Source organism: Lonchura striata, chromosome 6, assembly GCF_050655825.1.
Source record: "Lonchura striata isolate lonStrDom1 chromosome 6, ASM5065582v1, whole genome shotgun sequence".
Lineage (NCBI taxonomy): Eukaryota > Metazoa > Chordata > Aves > Passeriformes > Estrildidae > Lonchura > Lonchura striata.
The window spans coordinates 25,931,507-25,949,679 of record NC_140708.1 but is presented as its reverse complement, the minus strand read 5'-3'; the positions used below and the strand labels follow the sequence as shown (position 1 = coordinate 25,949,679).

General features: G+C 36.9%; 1 protein-coding gene across 6 annotated transcripts in view; it reads left to right on the top strand.

The window, feature by feature from the left end:
• Window positions 1-18,173, top strand: part of BLNK (B cell linker) — a 91,495-nt gene that overhangs the window by 58,608 nt on the left and 14,714 nt on the right. For 4 of the 6 annotated variants that reach the window (XM_085582574.1, XM_021536454.3, XM_021536459.3 and 1 more), the window contains 11 exons: window positions 4,533-4,598; window positions 8,376-8,432; window positions 10,465-10,514; window positions 11,427-11,467; window positions 12,246-12,402; window positions 13,537-13,706; window positions 14,176-14,257; window positions 15,030-15,101; window positions 16,515-16,540; window positions 17,070-17,098; window positions 17,437-17,532. In XM_085582574.1, the coding sequence (XP_085438700.1) occupies window positions 4,533-4,598; window positions 8,376-8,432; window positions 10,465-10,514; window positions 11,427-11,467; window positions 12,246-12,402; window positions 13,537-13,706; window positions 14,176-14,257; window positions 15,030-15,101; window positions 16,515-16,540; window positions 17,070-17,098; window positions 17,437-17,532 (846 nt within the window). The remainder of the gene's footprint in view (window positions 1-4,532; window positions 4,599-8,375; window positions 8,433-10,464; window positions 10,515-11,426; window positions 11,468-12,245; window positions 12,403-13,536; window positions 13,707-14,175; window positions 14,258-15,029; window positions 15,102-16,514; window positions 16,541-17,069; window positions 17,099-17,436; window positions 17,533-18,173) is intronic. The other 2 variants (XM_085582573.1, XM_021536460.3) reach the window with 1 other exon arrangement.

The window sequence follows — 18,173 nt, the reverse complement described above, 5'->3', positions numbered from 1 at the left end:
TGTGGGGTTTTTTTAATTAACAGAAGTAGCTGTAATAATTTTTAGATTTCTCCTCTTTGAGTTTTGGTTTGTATCTTCTAATAACTTAGCTTTTATTCTCCAAACTTAATTATAATCTTGCTTGCTTTCTATTTGTGGTTCTTTCCTGAAAAACCTTATAGCTGAGGGTATTTTTGGAGATTTTTTGTTTTAAGTCTACATTTGCACTTATTAGATCCCATTCTAGGTTTCCAATGCCAAGTATTTAAATTTGCTTGAAAAAGAACCCAAACAAACAAAAACTCTGAAAAACATTTTTTTTTGTTTTAATGTAATCTGCCTTTCTTAAGCCAAAAGTGAGTACTACACCTACCCTCAGTCTTACTTAAAATGAATGGACATAGTAATCTTCAGAAAATGTGACTTTCTAGGCACAGAACTACAGGCTGTCCTGTCAGTAAGAAACAGATATACCCAAAAAGATATAAGAACATGCAAATTGTGTGATTTACAGTGTGTTTATTTTTTAAAGTATTTTTACTATTTTAAAACCAATTCCATCAGTTAAAGACCTGATGTGAGGAGGAGGAGAAGGAACATGCAGGTACCTTAATGTTGAATGTGTCAATATTGCTTTTAAAATTGCCCTAGCAAACTTGTCAACATAACACGTGCAAAATTCTGCTCTTCTTTAACTAAAGAAGCTGGTTTGTGAGTACTGATGGGGATTTTTCAAGAGGCAAAACAGGTAATTCAGACAGTCCTGTAAACACCAGAAATGTAAGAAGGCATAATTTTCATGCCCCAGATAAACAGAAATAGGTATGCTTGTAATACAGAAAATTTCCTAAAAATAAATTAAAATTAGTTTTTGTTTTGCTACCACTTCTCACTGATGCTGCTGTCTGCCCTGTTTCCAAAACATTAGCAAGACCTCTCTCAGGTACAAGTGCTCACAGCCAGACACCCTGAAGCAATTGTGTCCCCTGCCCACTCAGAGACCCTGCAGAATCCTCCTGCAGTGGGCTGTGGCTCCCCAGGACCCAGCACAGTAAAACACTGGCAGCCAGCCTGTGCCCTGGAGTGCAAAGCTCTGGGCTCACCGAGACAGCAGAGACAGCGTTACAGGTAAAGGTCACAGGTGGGTGAGCTGTGCTGCTCATGCACGTGGGGATCCTTCCCTGTGTGCAGGAGCAGGGTCATGGCCGCTGGGGAGCCACTCATGCTGACTGCTGTGAGCCTTAATACACATGCCTACAGCACACATACTGGTAAATGTCTTCACAGATTTATAACACCCATAAATACAATTTCTCACAAACTAGTCTAAAATGTGGCAGAATTCCATATTACACAAATCTGTCTGAAATTAAGACGTACTTTTCTTTCTCAAGTCTAGGGACTCTGTACCTCACATCTGAGTTGAAAACTTGTTACACACTTTATTTTTCTTCATTTTTCTTTTTTAAAACTATTTTGCCTTTGGAAAGCTTTTGTAGGATAGTGTGCATGCAAAAGAGTCAAATGCTTCCAGGTGATGTTTGAAGGTGGGGATGTGTCACAGGCCAGGCCTACCCATCATCCTCACTTCATCATCACATATTCCTCATAAGCTGAGCTGTGACCAGATCAAAGAGAGGGTGGGTTTGTTTCATTTTGTTTTATCTCGAGGCAGCTCTACCAGTCCTTGAGTGCAGCAAGGTATTTTGTCACACAACAAATCCTTCTTTCAGGATGTATGGTATTTACAATGGTAAAACTTTCCACCTTCCTTCACATACGTATCACAGCTACTGACCCCTTTGAAATAAATCTGATAATTCTGAATTACTGGAGTTTTTAGCTACAAAAAAAGCAACATGGAGCTAAAATGTGTTTTGTTTTAGGTTTCTGTCTTTTTTTCTTACTCCTTCCAACATGTAGAATTTCTAACGTATTTGTAAGAAACCTAAAACTTTTTGGAAGCACCTACAGCCAAGACTTCCAATTTTTTTATCTGCAGAACTTTGAAAATCTATTGTGTGCCATGAGATCCTGATCAAAGAGTCCCATCTAGTCTATACAAGTTACAATTAAAATGGATCTCAAAATATCTATTGCTGAAATGCATTTTCAAAGATTAACAGTAACACAGATTGCACCTTTATCTGCAAACCTGATTTTGCATAAAAAGATCCCAAGCAGGTTTAATGAAGAGTTGGAGCTTGTAGTTAAAGAAGCAACTTTAAGTTTTACCTCTTGATTATCTTTAATTATATGCAATGCAAAGTAAGACAAACATTACTCATTGTTTTTATTTACAGTACTAGCTGATGGAGGTCCTTGAGTGTTTCTAGTATCTGCTCATCCCGAGAGAACACTAGAGAACAAACATTAGGTGGTGACGAGGTCCTGACTCAGAGTGTTGTGAAGAAAGAGGCTGTAGTTCTGTATGTGACACAAGGGCTGCCTGCACTGGGCCATGGGAGCCCCCATTTCCTGGGTGCTCTCAGGGCTGCTGCCCTGCTAATGTCCCCTCTCAACAAACCCCTTTACTTAGAGTACAATCTCAACTATTTGAGAGCCATACATGTATTTTAGTACTAGTCAGATACACAGATTCTGTCAAAACTTTAGGTGCATAAATGCCCTTCTGTGCTTCACTGTCCTCATTGCTCTGGAATGACTTTTGGGACTGGGATTGAGTGCTTTAAGATTTGGAGAATCCTCTTGCCATAGACCTTTCTATCTGCCTCTTATCTTTTCTTCTGTCTCTCTAATATCACAAATAAGACAGACAGCTCTTTCTAAAACTTTTCAGTTGTTGCCTTTCATATGGCCTGGCACTTCAAGAAATTTCAGCCTCCAGCTAACTAGACAGACTGGTTTTTGTAGCTCCATGGGTGGAAGGGGATTCCACTTGAACAGGAGATCAGCTGTGCTTGATGACTTCCTATACTTCCCACTTAGTGCAGTGGTTATCTGCTTACTCTCACAGGCTTCAGACAAGTTAAATTCTCCAGGGGCAGCAAATGAGTATTTTAAACAACGCCTACAAGAGCTAAGTTACTTTAAAAGGTGAAAAAATTCACACTAATGCATATTAGGTACCTCTCTAATTTATCAAAGTTGTAATTAGAAATCTAAATGCCTCCATAAAAAGAATAAGGAGTAAGAGACACAGATTTTTAAGAAATTTGACTATGAAAAAGATGGGAATGTTTTCATTTCGGCTCATCTGCTTGGAAAGATATCATAACAGCACCAGTGCCTGTGATTTCCTAATTTAAATGCACTGTTTTAAAATAGAAATATGTCATAAAATTATTTTTTTAAACTATAGCCTCATTCAAGACTCAGAAAACATCCGTGGTGCTCTAATCAATTCACCTAAATATGATAAATGAAAAGCAAACTAGTTCAGGTACTTGTACTTATCAATTTTGTGTTGGATCTTATTTACATGTGTGTGTGAAGATTTTTTAGCAAATAAATTACAATATAGAATAAAAACAGTAACGTGAAAAAAGCCCACTTTTTAAAAATAATAATTTTGCTAATATAAAGATATTAGTGATGAGCAATAAGAAATATTCAGATAGAAATCCACTATTAGATTTTTGTTGGTGAGTTCTATCTCTGACAAACAACAAAAGAAATGTAACTGATGCTGACACCCATCCCTAATTGAAGTCTGGCAAGCCTTTTTGAAAGAAACATAAACACTTACAACCATTCTCCCCAAATTAGAACTAAACCATTTAGATATCCTCTCATTCTTTTCATTCCTCATTACTTTTCATTTATAGACATTGCCAGGTGCCAGCTGGGGCACAGCACAGAAACAGCAAACTGCAGATGATGGCTATTTCTGATGTTTCAAGCAGAACCAGAAGCTGAATCTGTTAAGAAAAAAACCCCAACAAATGCAACAGAAAAGCAGAAGTTCTTCTGAGCTTTTTACCTTATATTTAGTCTATCTGTTTAGTTTAGATAATGATCCAACTGGTCTAGTAGGTATAGTACATTGTTGTTGGAATTTTTGGAGCATTCATATACTTGTGAGAAACATATACACCTGTTTCTCACAACTATAAGTAATTCATTTCTTTATATTAGCAGGTAACACTATATCATTTTGCTGTAAATTCGTAGTTTGAGTTTTCAGCAGGAGTTAAAGATGTGCTTGTGAATTATTTGTCCATTATTCTCATTGCATTTATGTCCCATGTATGGCCAGAAATCAGAGGGCATCACCATTATAGCCTTGTAGTGTTGTAAAGTCAGTTCTAGATAAAATGTTAACATTTAAATATTCTAAACTATTAATTTAGGCAAGGATTTTTTTCCTGATGCACTTACTCTTAAATTGATTGTTTATAGCATATTTAATTGTATTTAGAAGGGTAACACAAATAATACTAAAGAGGTCTTTAAAAGGAAGGGAAACTTCATGCACAAATGATTTAACAATTAAACTACTTATTGGAGATATAGTGAGCATATTTTTCTTTATTTATATTGATGTTAAATCACTTGGTAATTTAATGCTGGCTTTGTTTAATATCTTACAGAAAGCTTCAGAAGATGGTGCATGACATCAAGAAAAATGAAAGTGGGATAATAAACAAGTTCAAAAAGTAAGTTTGCAACACCAATCCCTAGTTTTATCAATGTGGGGAAGTTTGGATTATGAGCATAGAGGTGTGTGGTACTTTAGTGATGGGACCATGTATTCCAGAGGGATGCACTTCAGTGCAGGGAAAGAACTTCAGTTCACACTGCAACCTGCAGAATTATCATCAATATTAAGACTATCATAAAGGATTTGCAGAACTAGAGTCCAATGATAGGTTGTGTTTGTAGCCTTGAAAAAACCAGTATTGGAGTGAAGACCCTTTTTTTGGAATATTTGCTGGAAATGGTCATTGCTTGTTGTCTTGCATGTGTGCCTTTCTCCTTAGGCAACTGTTTAGGCTTCCTGCTGCAGTTAAGTTGAATTTGAGCTCCACCTTGAATCAACTGGTCAGACATCATACTTAACATTCCCATAAAAATGCTAAATCCTCATGTGTTTCAGTCTCATAAAACAAAATCCAGCGTTACCTAGCACCCTTATTCTAATAAGATATACTGAACAATATGCAGATTGTATCACGTGCATGAAAGTATTATAAAATATTCATATGTATTTATACATAGAAAGAAATTCCAGTAATTTTGCATCCTTGTCAAATGAATACATTATTCAGTGTTTCCAGACAAACATCTATTTAAAGCAATTAGCTATTTAGCACACTTTTCTTAATGCAGCAGCTCATTTGCATTGAAATTCCATTTGAATGTGATTTTCTCATTCAGATATGTTCCTTTACATGGGTCATTGGCAACAAAAGTATTAGTACTTGTTTCCAGGACAACCGTGTTAAATTCTACAAGTACAGCTCTTGTACATAAAAGACACGTGAAAGCATTGTTTTAAATTGTTTTTAAAGAGGGACCATGATGGCTCAGTTCAGGGGAAACAGCTCGGTGTATCTGAGGTGATCAGTCAGCTGCGGGCAGCAGCAGCAGGGCCCTGCCTGGTTTGGCTATGCAGGGCTCTGGAGAGCCATTTCAGTTAAGGGATTATTTTATCAAATGTTAAAGTTCTAAACATAACTGAAGCAGGAAAGATTTTATTTTAAATGTGTTTTGTGTAGCATAGATTCATCCATATGCTGGAAATGAAAATAAAAATCAAACCTTTTATAAGTAGAAATAATTTTAGAGAATTCAAATAGTATACTTGCATATCTGAAGCCTAAAGTTATCACCCAGATGTATGCTGTAAGCCTCTGCTATACAAATTGAAAGAATAACCAAATATTCGTGAATTGAATTAGACTTATTTGCAGTATTTGTTAAAATACTTCTAAAGTGGATTGGCACTTGGTTATGCCAAAAGGTAAAAGGTCTTGCATCAGGACTTCTGCTTTCTAGTCTAGTTTGTCTGTGGTGTGCAAGTGGGGAGGAATTGATCTACAATCCATGTGTGTCTTAAAAGTCTGTGGAAAGCAGGCTAAGCAGTCCTGGTAACAGGAAAGAAATAGAAACGTTATTTTTTCATTGCTTAAAAGTTCCTGTTTGTTCTGGCAGTAAAAATATTGGCTACTGCAGGATAGCTGTCACCTGCTTGCCCTTAATCACATGCAAAGCTGTTTACAGCCCTGAGTCCCAGCTGCTGTGCAGATCACAGTGTCAAGGAGGATTATGTACTCAGGTGTAGCAGCAATGAGTGTAGCCAGCATTGGATAAACAATGAAAGCTGGGGGCATTTTTTTCATATTCACATCCTTGGTAATACAGAACAGGGAAGCAGAGAAATCATAGGCTGCAGGATGTAGGATGGTTGCCTGTGTGTGAAACACGTTGTAAAGATAGCACTCATCTGTACATCATAAGCTTTAAGCCTTTAGGCTTTGTTCAGTGGAATCCTGGCTCCACTGAAGTTGGCATTAAAAGTCACACTGCATGCACAGCAAAGTCAGGGCTTCACCTAAAATTTTGTACATGCTGACCTACTATGTTGGATAAGAAACAAGAAGTTTGGTTTATTCTCCTTGTTGTAATATCACATCTTTCACAAAGCCATCAGAAGTCATGCACTTGTACTCATGTTTCTGACTGCACAGTAACCAAATGTGTCTATTTCTTGAACATTTGCCATATGACCTGGAAAATGGAAAAAAGATGCTTTACCCAGCTTTTTAGTTGGGTAAGTCTTTGCTTCAGATTTGTGTGGCCCATTTTTCTATACCATTTATAATTTAGGCATTAACTTTGGGCAGAAAAGTAGCTGTGTCACTAAATGTCTCTTCAACCTGCATAGCTACAACTAAAAGACATTCATGAGCAAACCCTTGGCAGAGGGAAAAGCAGTATTTTATTAAACAAACAGTGAGAGAAAGTACCAAAATCAAACTCTACCACACTTAGAAAAATAAAACAGGAAAAAGTATAATTCCTAATTTTAACTGTTATGCTGAAGAACATGAAAATTACTGTGTAGCTGAATAGAATGTTTTGAGTGTCAGGATTTTTATTACTATAACTGCCATAGCACATTGTAAGAACATGTGTGAAAGAGTAGTAATAACAATTTTAAAAAAATCCCTTTCTGTTTAATTTTATCTTGTACAATTTCTGCATAATTCCAAATGTGTAACAAACTATTCCACTGGGAATACATAGTTCAGGAAATCAGATCTGTTCACATCACACCTTTTGGAGCTCTGAAAATGTTTCTGGCAAAGTTCAATTAATTTATTGTGTAATCACAAGTGTGATGTCCTAGTGCATGTAAAGCTAATACATAATATAAATACTCAACTCATAAAAATATCAATAGAATTTGTGTAAAAACTATTAAGTTAAAATTGTTCCTAACAAGAGAGTGGACTTTGCATAGACTGAACAATACAAAAAGCAAAGAACTTTTGAAAACAAAGAGTTTTCAGGCATATCTTAAATGCTGGGGGAGTGAGCAGAAACACTAGTAGGAAAATGCACCTGTGAGAAAATTTAAGTGCAACATGTAGAAGTCTACTAATATGTATGTTTGGTTCTTTTTCTGGGTGTAGCCTGTAAAAACAAGTGCTGCTAGAGCAATACACCCCAACCTCTGCTGCAGTTTATTTTAAAAATTTTCAGTTAATGCAGGAAAACAAAAATGTGATACAAATTCTAAGTAATATCACTTAGATAATATGCTAGAAACGTTAATTACATGCCTAAATGTTTTGTTGGATCAAACTCAGCATATTTTAAGGGGAAATCTTGGAATACATTGCTTTCAAATTGAATAATTTATTCTCTTAAAAGTTGATCTGAATTTCTGTATCCTGCATTCTGTTCTTATATGAGAAACATTCTATAACCCATTATATGAAATGTCTCCAGTGCCACCTGGTTATTTGTTGAAGCTCTAATATATGTACTAGGACTAAATACATTTAAATATGCACGGTCAGTTGGATGGCATTTGATTCTTCCAGTCCCTTCTCATTAACTTCAGAGAACAGGACAGAGACAATTGCCATTCTGCAAGGATCTGTGTGGACAATGAGGTCAGAGTCTGCAAAGCTGGGTAACCACGCCTTGGCACAGGGTTGTGTGTTAGGAGCTTGTGCTGTGGTTGCACATTGGGTAGAGTTCTGGCTCCTGTAAAGTGAAGCTGCAGCTGACTTCAAAAGAGCCTGGATTCCAGTTCTGGCAGTCAGAGAATCATACCACTCCTGTGAAAACTTCTTTTTAAGTGGATTTGAATTTTAGAATAAATAACATATTTGAAAAGATTCTAGCAAATATAGATGTGGGTGGGAACTGTTTCAGCTTTGTGACAGAAACATTATTTCTTTTCTTCTATTGATATTCAGGTTCCAAAATGAGCAAGTGGCCTTAATTTGCAAAACTGGGAAAGATACTTGGGATCGGTATGCTATTCCATAGCTGCACCATGGCATGATAGGCTGCTTAGACACAGACCTCTGTTCTTACCTCGTGTGCTTTCGTTATAACATATTTACATTTTCTGCCAGGGCCACTGCCAGGATTTACAGGGCCTGGTAGCAAGTATGGAAGGTTTCTTCTTAGCAGCTTAGAAATATGTTTTATTGCTTAAGCCATGTACTTTACACCATGAGCCAGACAGCCTCTTAGAGTTGCCTCAGTTCCACCATTGTCCAAGTCTCCACGATTTCCGAACAACTTATGGCAGACATGTTGCAAAATACATCAAGAGATCTTGGTCTCCCTTTCCTAAGATGTGAGATGAGCCCTGGCAGTGGCCCTGGGATTTTCTTTCTAACATGGCTGTGCTAACCTGGAAAGAAGACCAGAGTAGAGCTGTTGAGAATGCTTTTTCATTTACTGTTTGTACACTAAGTTGTATTATGCTTCAGGAAGTTAAAACCTCTGAGGAGACAGCTATCCATCATTAGTGTTGTTAGCCATGAAAAAAGCAGGCTAACATTGTAAAAATAATCTTCCTAGTTTGGTTTTTGTTTGGCTTGGGGGTTGGTCTTTTTTGAGTTTTTGCAATGCCCGCACAATTAATTCATTGCTCCATGCATAAGGTGTTTTTGGTGGCTGTCTGAACAACAGAATTCCATTAATTCAATGCAGAAGTAGCCAAAGCATTTCTCAAAACAGACAGGAAAATTTGTAAGTTGATGTGGTAGTGCCAGCATGCCACCACCCTGAGTAAAAGTAGTACCTGAACAATGACTACCTAGGCAGCCAGCTCAGGACCTGAGTCCTGAGTGTCAAATTCTTGTGGTAAAGCAACATTTGGAAACACTATTCCTCAGAGATTCCCAAAAAAAAACATTTTAAATTCTTTGGGGATGTGTTGTTTGGTTTTTTTTAATTATTTGCTTATTTTTGCAAATGAATTTGTTAGGACCTGACTGAAGAATGAGTGAAGTCATCAGTTTAGTAGACAAAGCTTCAGGTCCATGGTGAGATCTCATCAGTGCTACAACAGAGCTGTCAGACAATGTTCAAAAGTCACTTTAAAGAATAATTTTAATGTCATTAATTATCTTAATGTTTTATCTGGCTGCTAAAAACCAAGGGTTGTTTTTTTCCCTCTGCAGAGGCATCAGTCTGGCCTGCAATGTCACACGTGCACTGTTCATCCTGACTTTAAACCCAAATTCTTCTTTCATTACAGGGTAGTGAAATAATTCAACTGACTGTAATTCAATGTCTTCTTTGGTCAGCTGCAATTTAGTAAGGAGGAGTGTACATGGATACTCATATACATATAAATATAAATATATATATGTGTGTTTACATGTATGTGTACTTCTGCTTGCTAGATATATATATATGTGCACATACTTATGAACCTGCCTGTATTGCCAAAAAGATCCTTTCAGTATTTCTAAAAATTATCCTTTGATTCACTTGGTATGTAATGCCATTGTAACAATCTTTACCAAAAAAGGGACATAGCATCATAAAATAATAAAAAGTAGAATCCTGCACTGAGAAACCCAGAATACATTTAAATATTAACCATCAAATAAAGTGCATGCAAAATTATATAGTTCTAAAAATAAAAATGGAGAGTGCTACACCACTTTCTTATGCCATAGTCTTAATAAAGTCTCTGTGAACCTGAACAGATTTTCATCTACTGATAGATCATCATTTATTTCTGCCCCCTATCTTATCTCTTTCTGGAAATGAAGATGTGGTGTGAGCAAGGAAGCTGCCCTTTCAACATATGTTCTTAGTGAAAAAAATGTATTAAATTCTCAGATTCTATTTTATTATTTTATCAGTTTCTACCTTTTGAAAGCATTCTTCTACAGCTAGCTGCTAAGCATCTGTGATGGTAATCTGTATTTCTTTAGCTGCAGGTATCTTTGGTTATCAGCTTTTTTATGTGCCTGGCTAATGCTCCTTTCTAATAAATGTTACTTATGAGATCATAAATGTAATAATTATAATTTACAGCCTTAAAAAAAAGCCACCGCCAAGTCTGCCAAAAAGGGATTATGCTTCAGGTAAGGCTGTATTAATGTAAATTTAAAACTGCATGTCTGTGTTAATTTGCTATCTATATGCCTAACAATATTTCAGTTACACAGTGCCTCATAATTTGTTTTTAATGAGAGAACAAGATACCATTATCAACAACTCTGAAGCTAGTTCACACCTCTGAAATGAAAGGCAAGAAAAAATGAATTGTGCCAGCATGAAGAGTAACAAGTAACCACTCTTTCAAAATCAGTCTTATTCAGAGTTCTGTATCTAGGCTGCTGTAAAAATGGAGAAGAATTTGCATGCAGCACCTCCTTACAGGAACTGTGCAAGTAAATATGGAAGAAATTGAATAAATGTATCATTACAGATTTAAAATCTTAATACTGTTAATGTAATAATGACATCATGAATTATCTTAAAGGTAGACCTTTACTTGCTTATCATATAGCCCTCAAGCTAGTTCCTGGCTATTTTTACAAGTTAACAGCCCTCTTGTTAAGATGAGAATAGAAAAAACAGGAAAGAGTTTGGAACTTACCAGGTAACTGTTCCATGTTGAATATAAACACTTAACCAACTTTAACCAATGCCCAGAGGTCAGAAAGAGTTATATTATCTAGAAAATGCGACCCCTACTTAAAAATGAGATGCATTAGCAGGACACTGTGGGTAAAGTACATGCTCTGCTGTTCAGACCATGCAGAGTTTGTCATTTTCTAATGCTTTTCCAACAGTTATGAAATAATTTGCCAAAAATAAGAAGGCATTTAATTTACTATTCTGTCTAAAGAGATGTGTTGCTTAGAACTGTTTGGAAATTTTGCTCACTCTTTTTTAACTGAGTATGATAAGAATAGATTGAAAAACCAATCTAAGACAAACATTTATATTCACTATTACATCTCCTTAAATAACTCTAATGTTTGGTTTAGAACACGCAGACAATGAAGAGGAACAATGGTCAGATGATTTTGTAAGTACATATTTTGGGCTAGTAGGAGGTTACTGTGGCAACAAGTTAGCATGTGAAATAGTAATAAATGTTTCTTTTTAAATCATCTAGTTGTGGTTGAACTAAATACTATTGAAATGTTATGGGGTTTTTTACATTAGTTTAATTCACAAGTAACCACTGATTTTGAGCAGCCTCAATTTTTTTACATTTAACTTAGAAGTACTTTCAGAAGCACAGTCAATGGTAGCCACAAATGCTAAGTTTTTTGGATAAGTAAGCACATGGCATGAATTTGAGTAAGAGATTTTATTTGGGGCAGGAAGAGTGGAAGGGGTGAGGAGAGGAAAGTCACTTCTTACTAAAAATGAAAACTTCTGCTAAGATTTTAGAAAACATAGAATGAAGCAATTCATGGCTGTCAGCCATGTAAGTAATGGTGCAATTGTCAGCCTGAAGTGACCAGCTTCTTCCTTGAGTACCCTTTTAACTGGAAAGGGAGAGGAAGTGACAACTCACCGAGATCCATCAAGCTGGATCTAGAAAGGAGCTGTCCTGGGAAAGGAAACAAGCTATTGGTTTATAATTTGAAGACTGAGCTCTTGAGATGAAAAGACTCCTTGGAGACAGCAAGAAGACAGGGAGCTCCTGGGAGGAGGAAAAGAGGAGGACTCAGGAGTGCCTCTTTGCAAGAGGAAGCACTAAAAGGGAATATAATGTGTCCATTCAAGGGTACATAGTTGTAATTTTGTGTTATCGATTGCTGTGAGATGAAAAATGGAGAGTTCTGTCTTTCTAGGACAGTGATTATGAAAATCCAGATGACCACTCTGACTCTGAGATGTATGTGGTCCCCAGTGAAGAGAATCCTGATGACAGCTATGAGCCACCTCCAAGTGAGAAGGAGAAAAAGAAGATTCCCTCTGCATTCCCTATTTCTAGGGGTGAATATGCAGGTAGTTATGGAATAGTTAACTATGTCACCTTGATAATTGCTTTTTGATCAGTACCAGAAGACGCCCCAGATGCACTAATCTGTCCTTTCCACAAGAGTTAGCTTCTAATTCTGATACTCACATCTTAAGCATTCAGGGGTATGATTTTTTTTATTTTTTATTACAGCATGAAACAAGTTAGTATTGCTAGTAGTTATGTTTATAATTTTAATATAATATAATGTGTCCTAGAGACTTTGATAGACATCTACTAATGACAAAATTCAAGCAAAGGTATGGGAGGTACTATTAACTTGTGGCTCCAAATTAATCCACATATATTGATGCAGCAATTACTATTAAAGATGAGGCAGGTAAGACTAGCCAGGTCCCTTTTTATACTTCTTTGTTTCTCCAATCATTATTCCCAAAGCAGTAAAACAGTAGTCCAAATATTCACTCCAAAATTGGTACTAAGGATGATAAATATTCTGAAAAACAGGACAGGATTGAGATTTTGTTTACATCAGTCCAGTATAAAGGGATTTTTTCTTTCTGATTTGATTATTTTCAACCATTAATATGTTGCATTGAAGTGAATGAAAGTTAGTTTCAATAAGATGAAGATTTGAGACATGGAGAAAAGAAACATTGACATGATGCCTGCTTTCATTTTTGTATGATACCAGACTATTATTGGTTGTAGAATATTCATCTACGTGTTAAAATACCACAATTGTACTCATATAAGTTTATCAGCCCTTTACCTGTGTGTACTTTGAAAAGGGACGGACTTGACACACCAGAGAACCTGGCACAATTCATGTTCCTGTCCCACCCAGTGTTGTTTTTCTCATGTCTCATAGGCACTACGCCACCCAGCCACCACCTTTTCCCCAAGGAGTTAAACAGTTGTTCATACAGCAGTCAGTGTCCAGGCACCCACTGCACCTGATACAGAGGGCTGGGCTGCTGCCCTGAGCAATGAAACAGGACCTGTTTACACACAGATCTCAACATCAGGTCCAGCTGTGCTCAGGTTGGCTGTTTGACCTGTGCTGCAGCCACAGCAAAGACTTTTACACAAACAGTAGTAGAAAGCGCAGAGACTAATGTGTCATTTTTACTAAACTTGTTGTTTTCTAACAAATTAAGACAATCGCACCAGTCACCAGAAGCTTCCTCCCATCAACAAACCTCTCCCAAGTACACCCAGTCCAGCCATGTCCAGACCAAAGAAACCATGTGTGCCATCCATGCCATTGCCATCTCCTGCTGCAAAACCAAAAGTGCCACCAAAGCCTAAGGAGTGCAGTGATGATGAGGTAAAGTTTACAGATATATTTGTATAACTGTGTAAATGTTACAGCAGTGCCATGATCTGATCTCTTTCTTAGCTTTTGTAGTACAGATAATTTTGTACATCACTAATAGTGACTGGCAAGTACCATACTGATTCCTAGGGGATATCTGCCTGCTCTGAGTATCAAGGAGGCTCTTTAGACCATGAAATAGCTCCTGATCATGCATAACAAGCTGCAGGCAGTGGGGAGAGAGTAACCTCAAAGGCTACTCCAAGACAAGAGGGAAGGGAGGGCTTCCACACACCAGTGGAATAATTCCATAAAGGATTTGCAATCCTTGGGATTCCCTTCCACGTAGGATGATAAATGGCTGAAATAGGAGTCACTGGGAAATGGCAACTATTGTAAACTGCTGCAGGGCTTCAATCCAGACAGTTTGATGACAAGCTGGAGGTTTAACAGAGAGATTCTTTTCCTGCATTTCTCATAGGATAACTACATTGTGCCAGTGGACAATGATGATGATAACTATATTGAACCCACAGAAGGCAGCATGTCATTACCTACAAAATGTGAGTTTTAGTCATTTAAGCTTACAATTATGGCTTTATTAGGAATAATAGTGAAAAAAATGGGTCAAATTAATGTCTGTTTCTAGGGTTCAGAGAGTGGAGATGCAGCTATTAAAGAGATTACAGACTGCAAAAAGGTAGTTAGCTCCTTTGGCTTATGATAAGGCCAAGGAAAAATATTTTTAACTTTATTGGAAGACATGTTTTATTTCTGCTTCTCTGAGCTATTTCAAAGTCCAGCCCTTGTACAACCAGGAGGCTTTTCATGACATTTGACCTGCCTTCTCATCCAAGGGAGCAGTAGCATTAAAATTCTCTCTTTGCTGAAATGTTTCAGGAGCAGAACAAGCATTTTTAGATATTTAGTAAAGAGAGACTTTGATTTTATTTTTTTTTAAATCTCACTTATATATATTTAGCTAGAGAATAAAACTACTACAGCCCAAAGGTGAAAAGAAAACAGAGAAGAGCATGTAGTTCTGCTCTCTGACATTACTGACAGTATCAAACCTCTTCAGAAAGAGTGGAAAACTAAACAATACTTCTCTTTTAAAATGAGAGCTGCTTTCTGACTCAGTTGATTTATTCAAGGTCACACAAAAGGTTGTCATTTGGACCCATTTAATATTCATTCCTATTGTATAAACGTTACATTGTTAGTTTGCAAACAGATGTGTATATACATATAGTGTGTATATATATATATATATAAAATATATGTATATATATACATGCACAAATATATATATGTACATGAATAAAATGTTTTTAGCACCTGTGAACAGATTTATGAAGACAACAAAGCCAGCCCCTCCTATTTCTCCAAAGCCTTCTATCATGCAAGGTATGTGAAGCTTGCATTGCTGTTAGAATAAACTAATGTAAGACTGTGAAATATTAAATTATGCCTGATGTATTCACACCACTAACCCTATGACATACTAAAGTAAAACAAAAATATGTTCCCCGTTAGCTTTTCTATGTTGTAGTGGTTGCTTTGTTTAGCTTGAACAGTAAATCCATGTTACACATGAATAAAACTAGAACAGGTTATTTGCCCCAGATTAATTTATATTTAGTCTTTTGCTCTAATGGAGGAACACAAATGGATCAATACAGCAAAAGAATTATAGGACTCAGTATGTCAGTAATCCCATTTCACCATAGGAATCAAGACCCAATACTTCAGACCATTAGACTTAGCATATAGAAATTCTGTACAGGCTGATGTATTGCATGGCCTTTTATAACACTGAGGTTCTATAAAGAGCAGTATATTTGGGAAAAGAAATAAAAACAGAAGCAAATAAGACGAATCCCATTTGTTTTTGTAAATTCTCTCTTCCAACTTAGAGGTTTTTTGCATCCTCACTCTCATTAATTGCTTGGATGTAACTTTTCCAGACATGACACAGTTCTTTAAAAAGTTTTGCATATTCATTAGCAATGTGTTTAGCTTTAAAGTCACAAACTACAAGTCATAAACTAACATTTGTTATTAATTACTTAAGATTTCATGAGTTATTTTCCAGACATTTTAAAATGCCCTTTTCAATCTCAGCCTTTCTGTAAATCAGTGTCCAGCAACAACCAGCTCCTGACAGATGTTACTAAAGAATAAAACGTCTCCCCCTTGTGGGAGCTGGGACACTGGAGTGCAGTAAAGTGATGAAACCTCACATGAAATTTACTGAAATAGGATTCTATGTGCACTGAAGAACTGGGCATAGATAAAGATGCTGGTGTTTTTTTCTTTCAAGATCTATGAATTAAAGTATACTTGTGGGTCAGAACTCGGGGAGGGATGTTGGCCATGCAAATGAGCCAGCTTGTATTTATGACTGATCTGATTTCTTCCTTCCTGAGTCAAGGAAATGCTAAATGCTACTACAGGTGTGATAACACATTTTTTCCAAACTGACCCAGGTTTGCACAACACAAGCATTCATCTTGCTTTCAGGAGGGAAGGAATGAGAAGCAAAACAAAACAATAAAAAGGTTTCGCAGTGGAGAAGAATCTTGATTTATACAGTGACTGTACATCAGATTTCCTGTGACTTCCCTGAAGTTCTCACTAGAAGACAAAGGGTGATGATGCTCCAGGGTTTTGGAGGCAGATTCAAATTCTAAGCAGATTCCCCAAGTTATTTTTCCAGAGTCAGATGTATGACTGATACAAATTCTGATCAGGTTTTATGGTAACACACAGGCTGTTTTTGCTACACTAAAGAATACTTTTTTTTTCTCTGTCCTATAGAAGTCTACGAGGTTCCTGAAGAAGAGGTAAGGCCTTTCTACAGTATGACTCCCATTGCCCTCAGGCAGGGTACAAATGTGACTGTGAGAAAAGATTATCAATCTTTCAAAGGGGAAAAACCTGAGCATATCTCCTCCTGCACTTAAAGCTTTCTGACACTCCCTTTTCAGAAAAGCTGGCAAACCATTTCAAAAGAGCAAATGGGAAGGGGAAAGTTTCTCAGTCCTCTGTGATAGTGATCCAATCTGGGAAGCAGTGGCCTAAGGGAATGTTTTACAGAAGCAGAAGTGCAGCAGAAGAGCAATGACAGTTCTGACACAGTAATTTTTTTCTCATTTGCTGGTACTGACATAACATATGGCCAAAGCAGATTTACTGATGTTAAGTTCTTGCCTCTCCCGTCCTAATGTAGATTACCAGAGAGAGCTCTAGTAGAAATCTGTATCACAATGCAAAAATAATATCTGGATGTGGTAACATAAATAGGATCATACAAATCTATTTTATGGAATTAAAAAGTAACCAAAAAACAATTCAGTGCATTTTCTCTTACAGGAAAAACCATCACCACCACCAGTAACCAGGTAACCCACTACTGTGAATGCTTGTGCATTATTTAAAACTGTCAGAAAATATTTTTTCTCATCTAGATACTACATGTCTGGTAATTCTTTCTCTAGAAGAAATACAGTAACAGAAGTAAGAAATACTTAGAGTAAATATCTCTTCAGATTATCTACACAAATATTATCAAGCATTTCTATGTTAATTTCAATAACCCAAATGTAATACATATTAAAAAGAAATACTCTTAAGGTTACTTATTAGAATTTTGAGGGGGTAGGGGAGAAGAAAGAGGTTTTTTTTGCATTCACTGTTGTTAAATGTGATTTTCCTTTCTTAATTCATGTTTCATTACTAGGTTCACCAAGCCACTGATGTTCATGCCTGCTCAGAATACGGAGCACTCCCACATGCACAGCATGGCCAGAGAGTCACCTAAGCAGGATACTTCCAGGTAAGTTAAGAGCAGCTTAGATCAATAGGAAATATTAAGAGAGAAAAAATTTTCATCTCTCTAATGTGTAGACTTTAAACAATAAACAACTGTCAGGGCACTCAACTAGCTAGGAATGCTAGGACAAGTTGAGAACCAAAAGTTCTCATCGCTTTGTCAACTGTGTTCAAGCCAGTTTGCCATATGAATAGGATTTTCTGAAATATCTCTTCAGGCATCCACTACAGGGATAAAATATCTCTGCCAGCCAGTTTAAGGTCCTATTAGCCATCTCTGCACCCTTGCAAATTAGGTGTTTTTGCAGTTGTACAAGATGAATTGTAAAGAAACTAGGCTCAACAAATCCATGGTTTATATCCCAAGTCTCTGGAGGAAAAGGGAAAAATGATACTTGAGTGTGCAGCCTACTTCACTCCGGTGTCCCCAGAAGCATAGAAAGCCACATCATAACCCCTGCCTCCTCTTGAGGTCATTATTCTACAACCTATGTTATGTGCCCTCAGGAGGCATCCACAATATGTGTGTGAGGATGTTTGGTGAGGTCCTGTGCAGTCACAGGGGACCCAAACTCTAGGGCAGGAGCTGTTCTGGAGTTGTTCCACACCAAGGGCACAGCATCACCACAAGCACTGTAGCTGTAC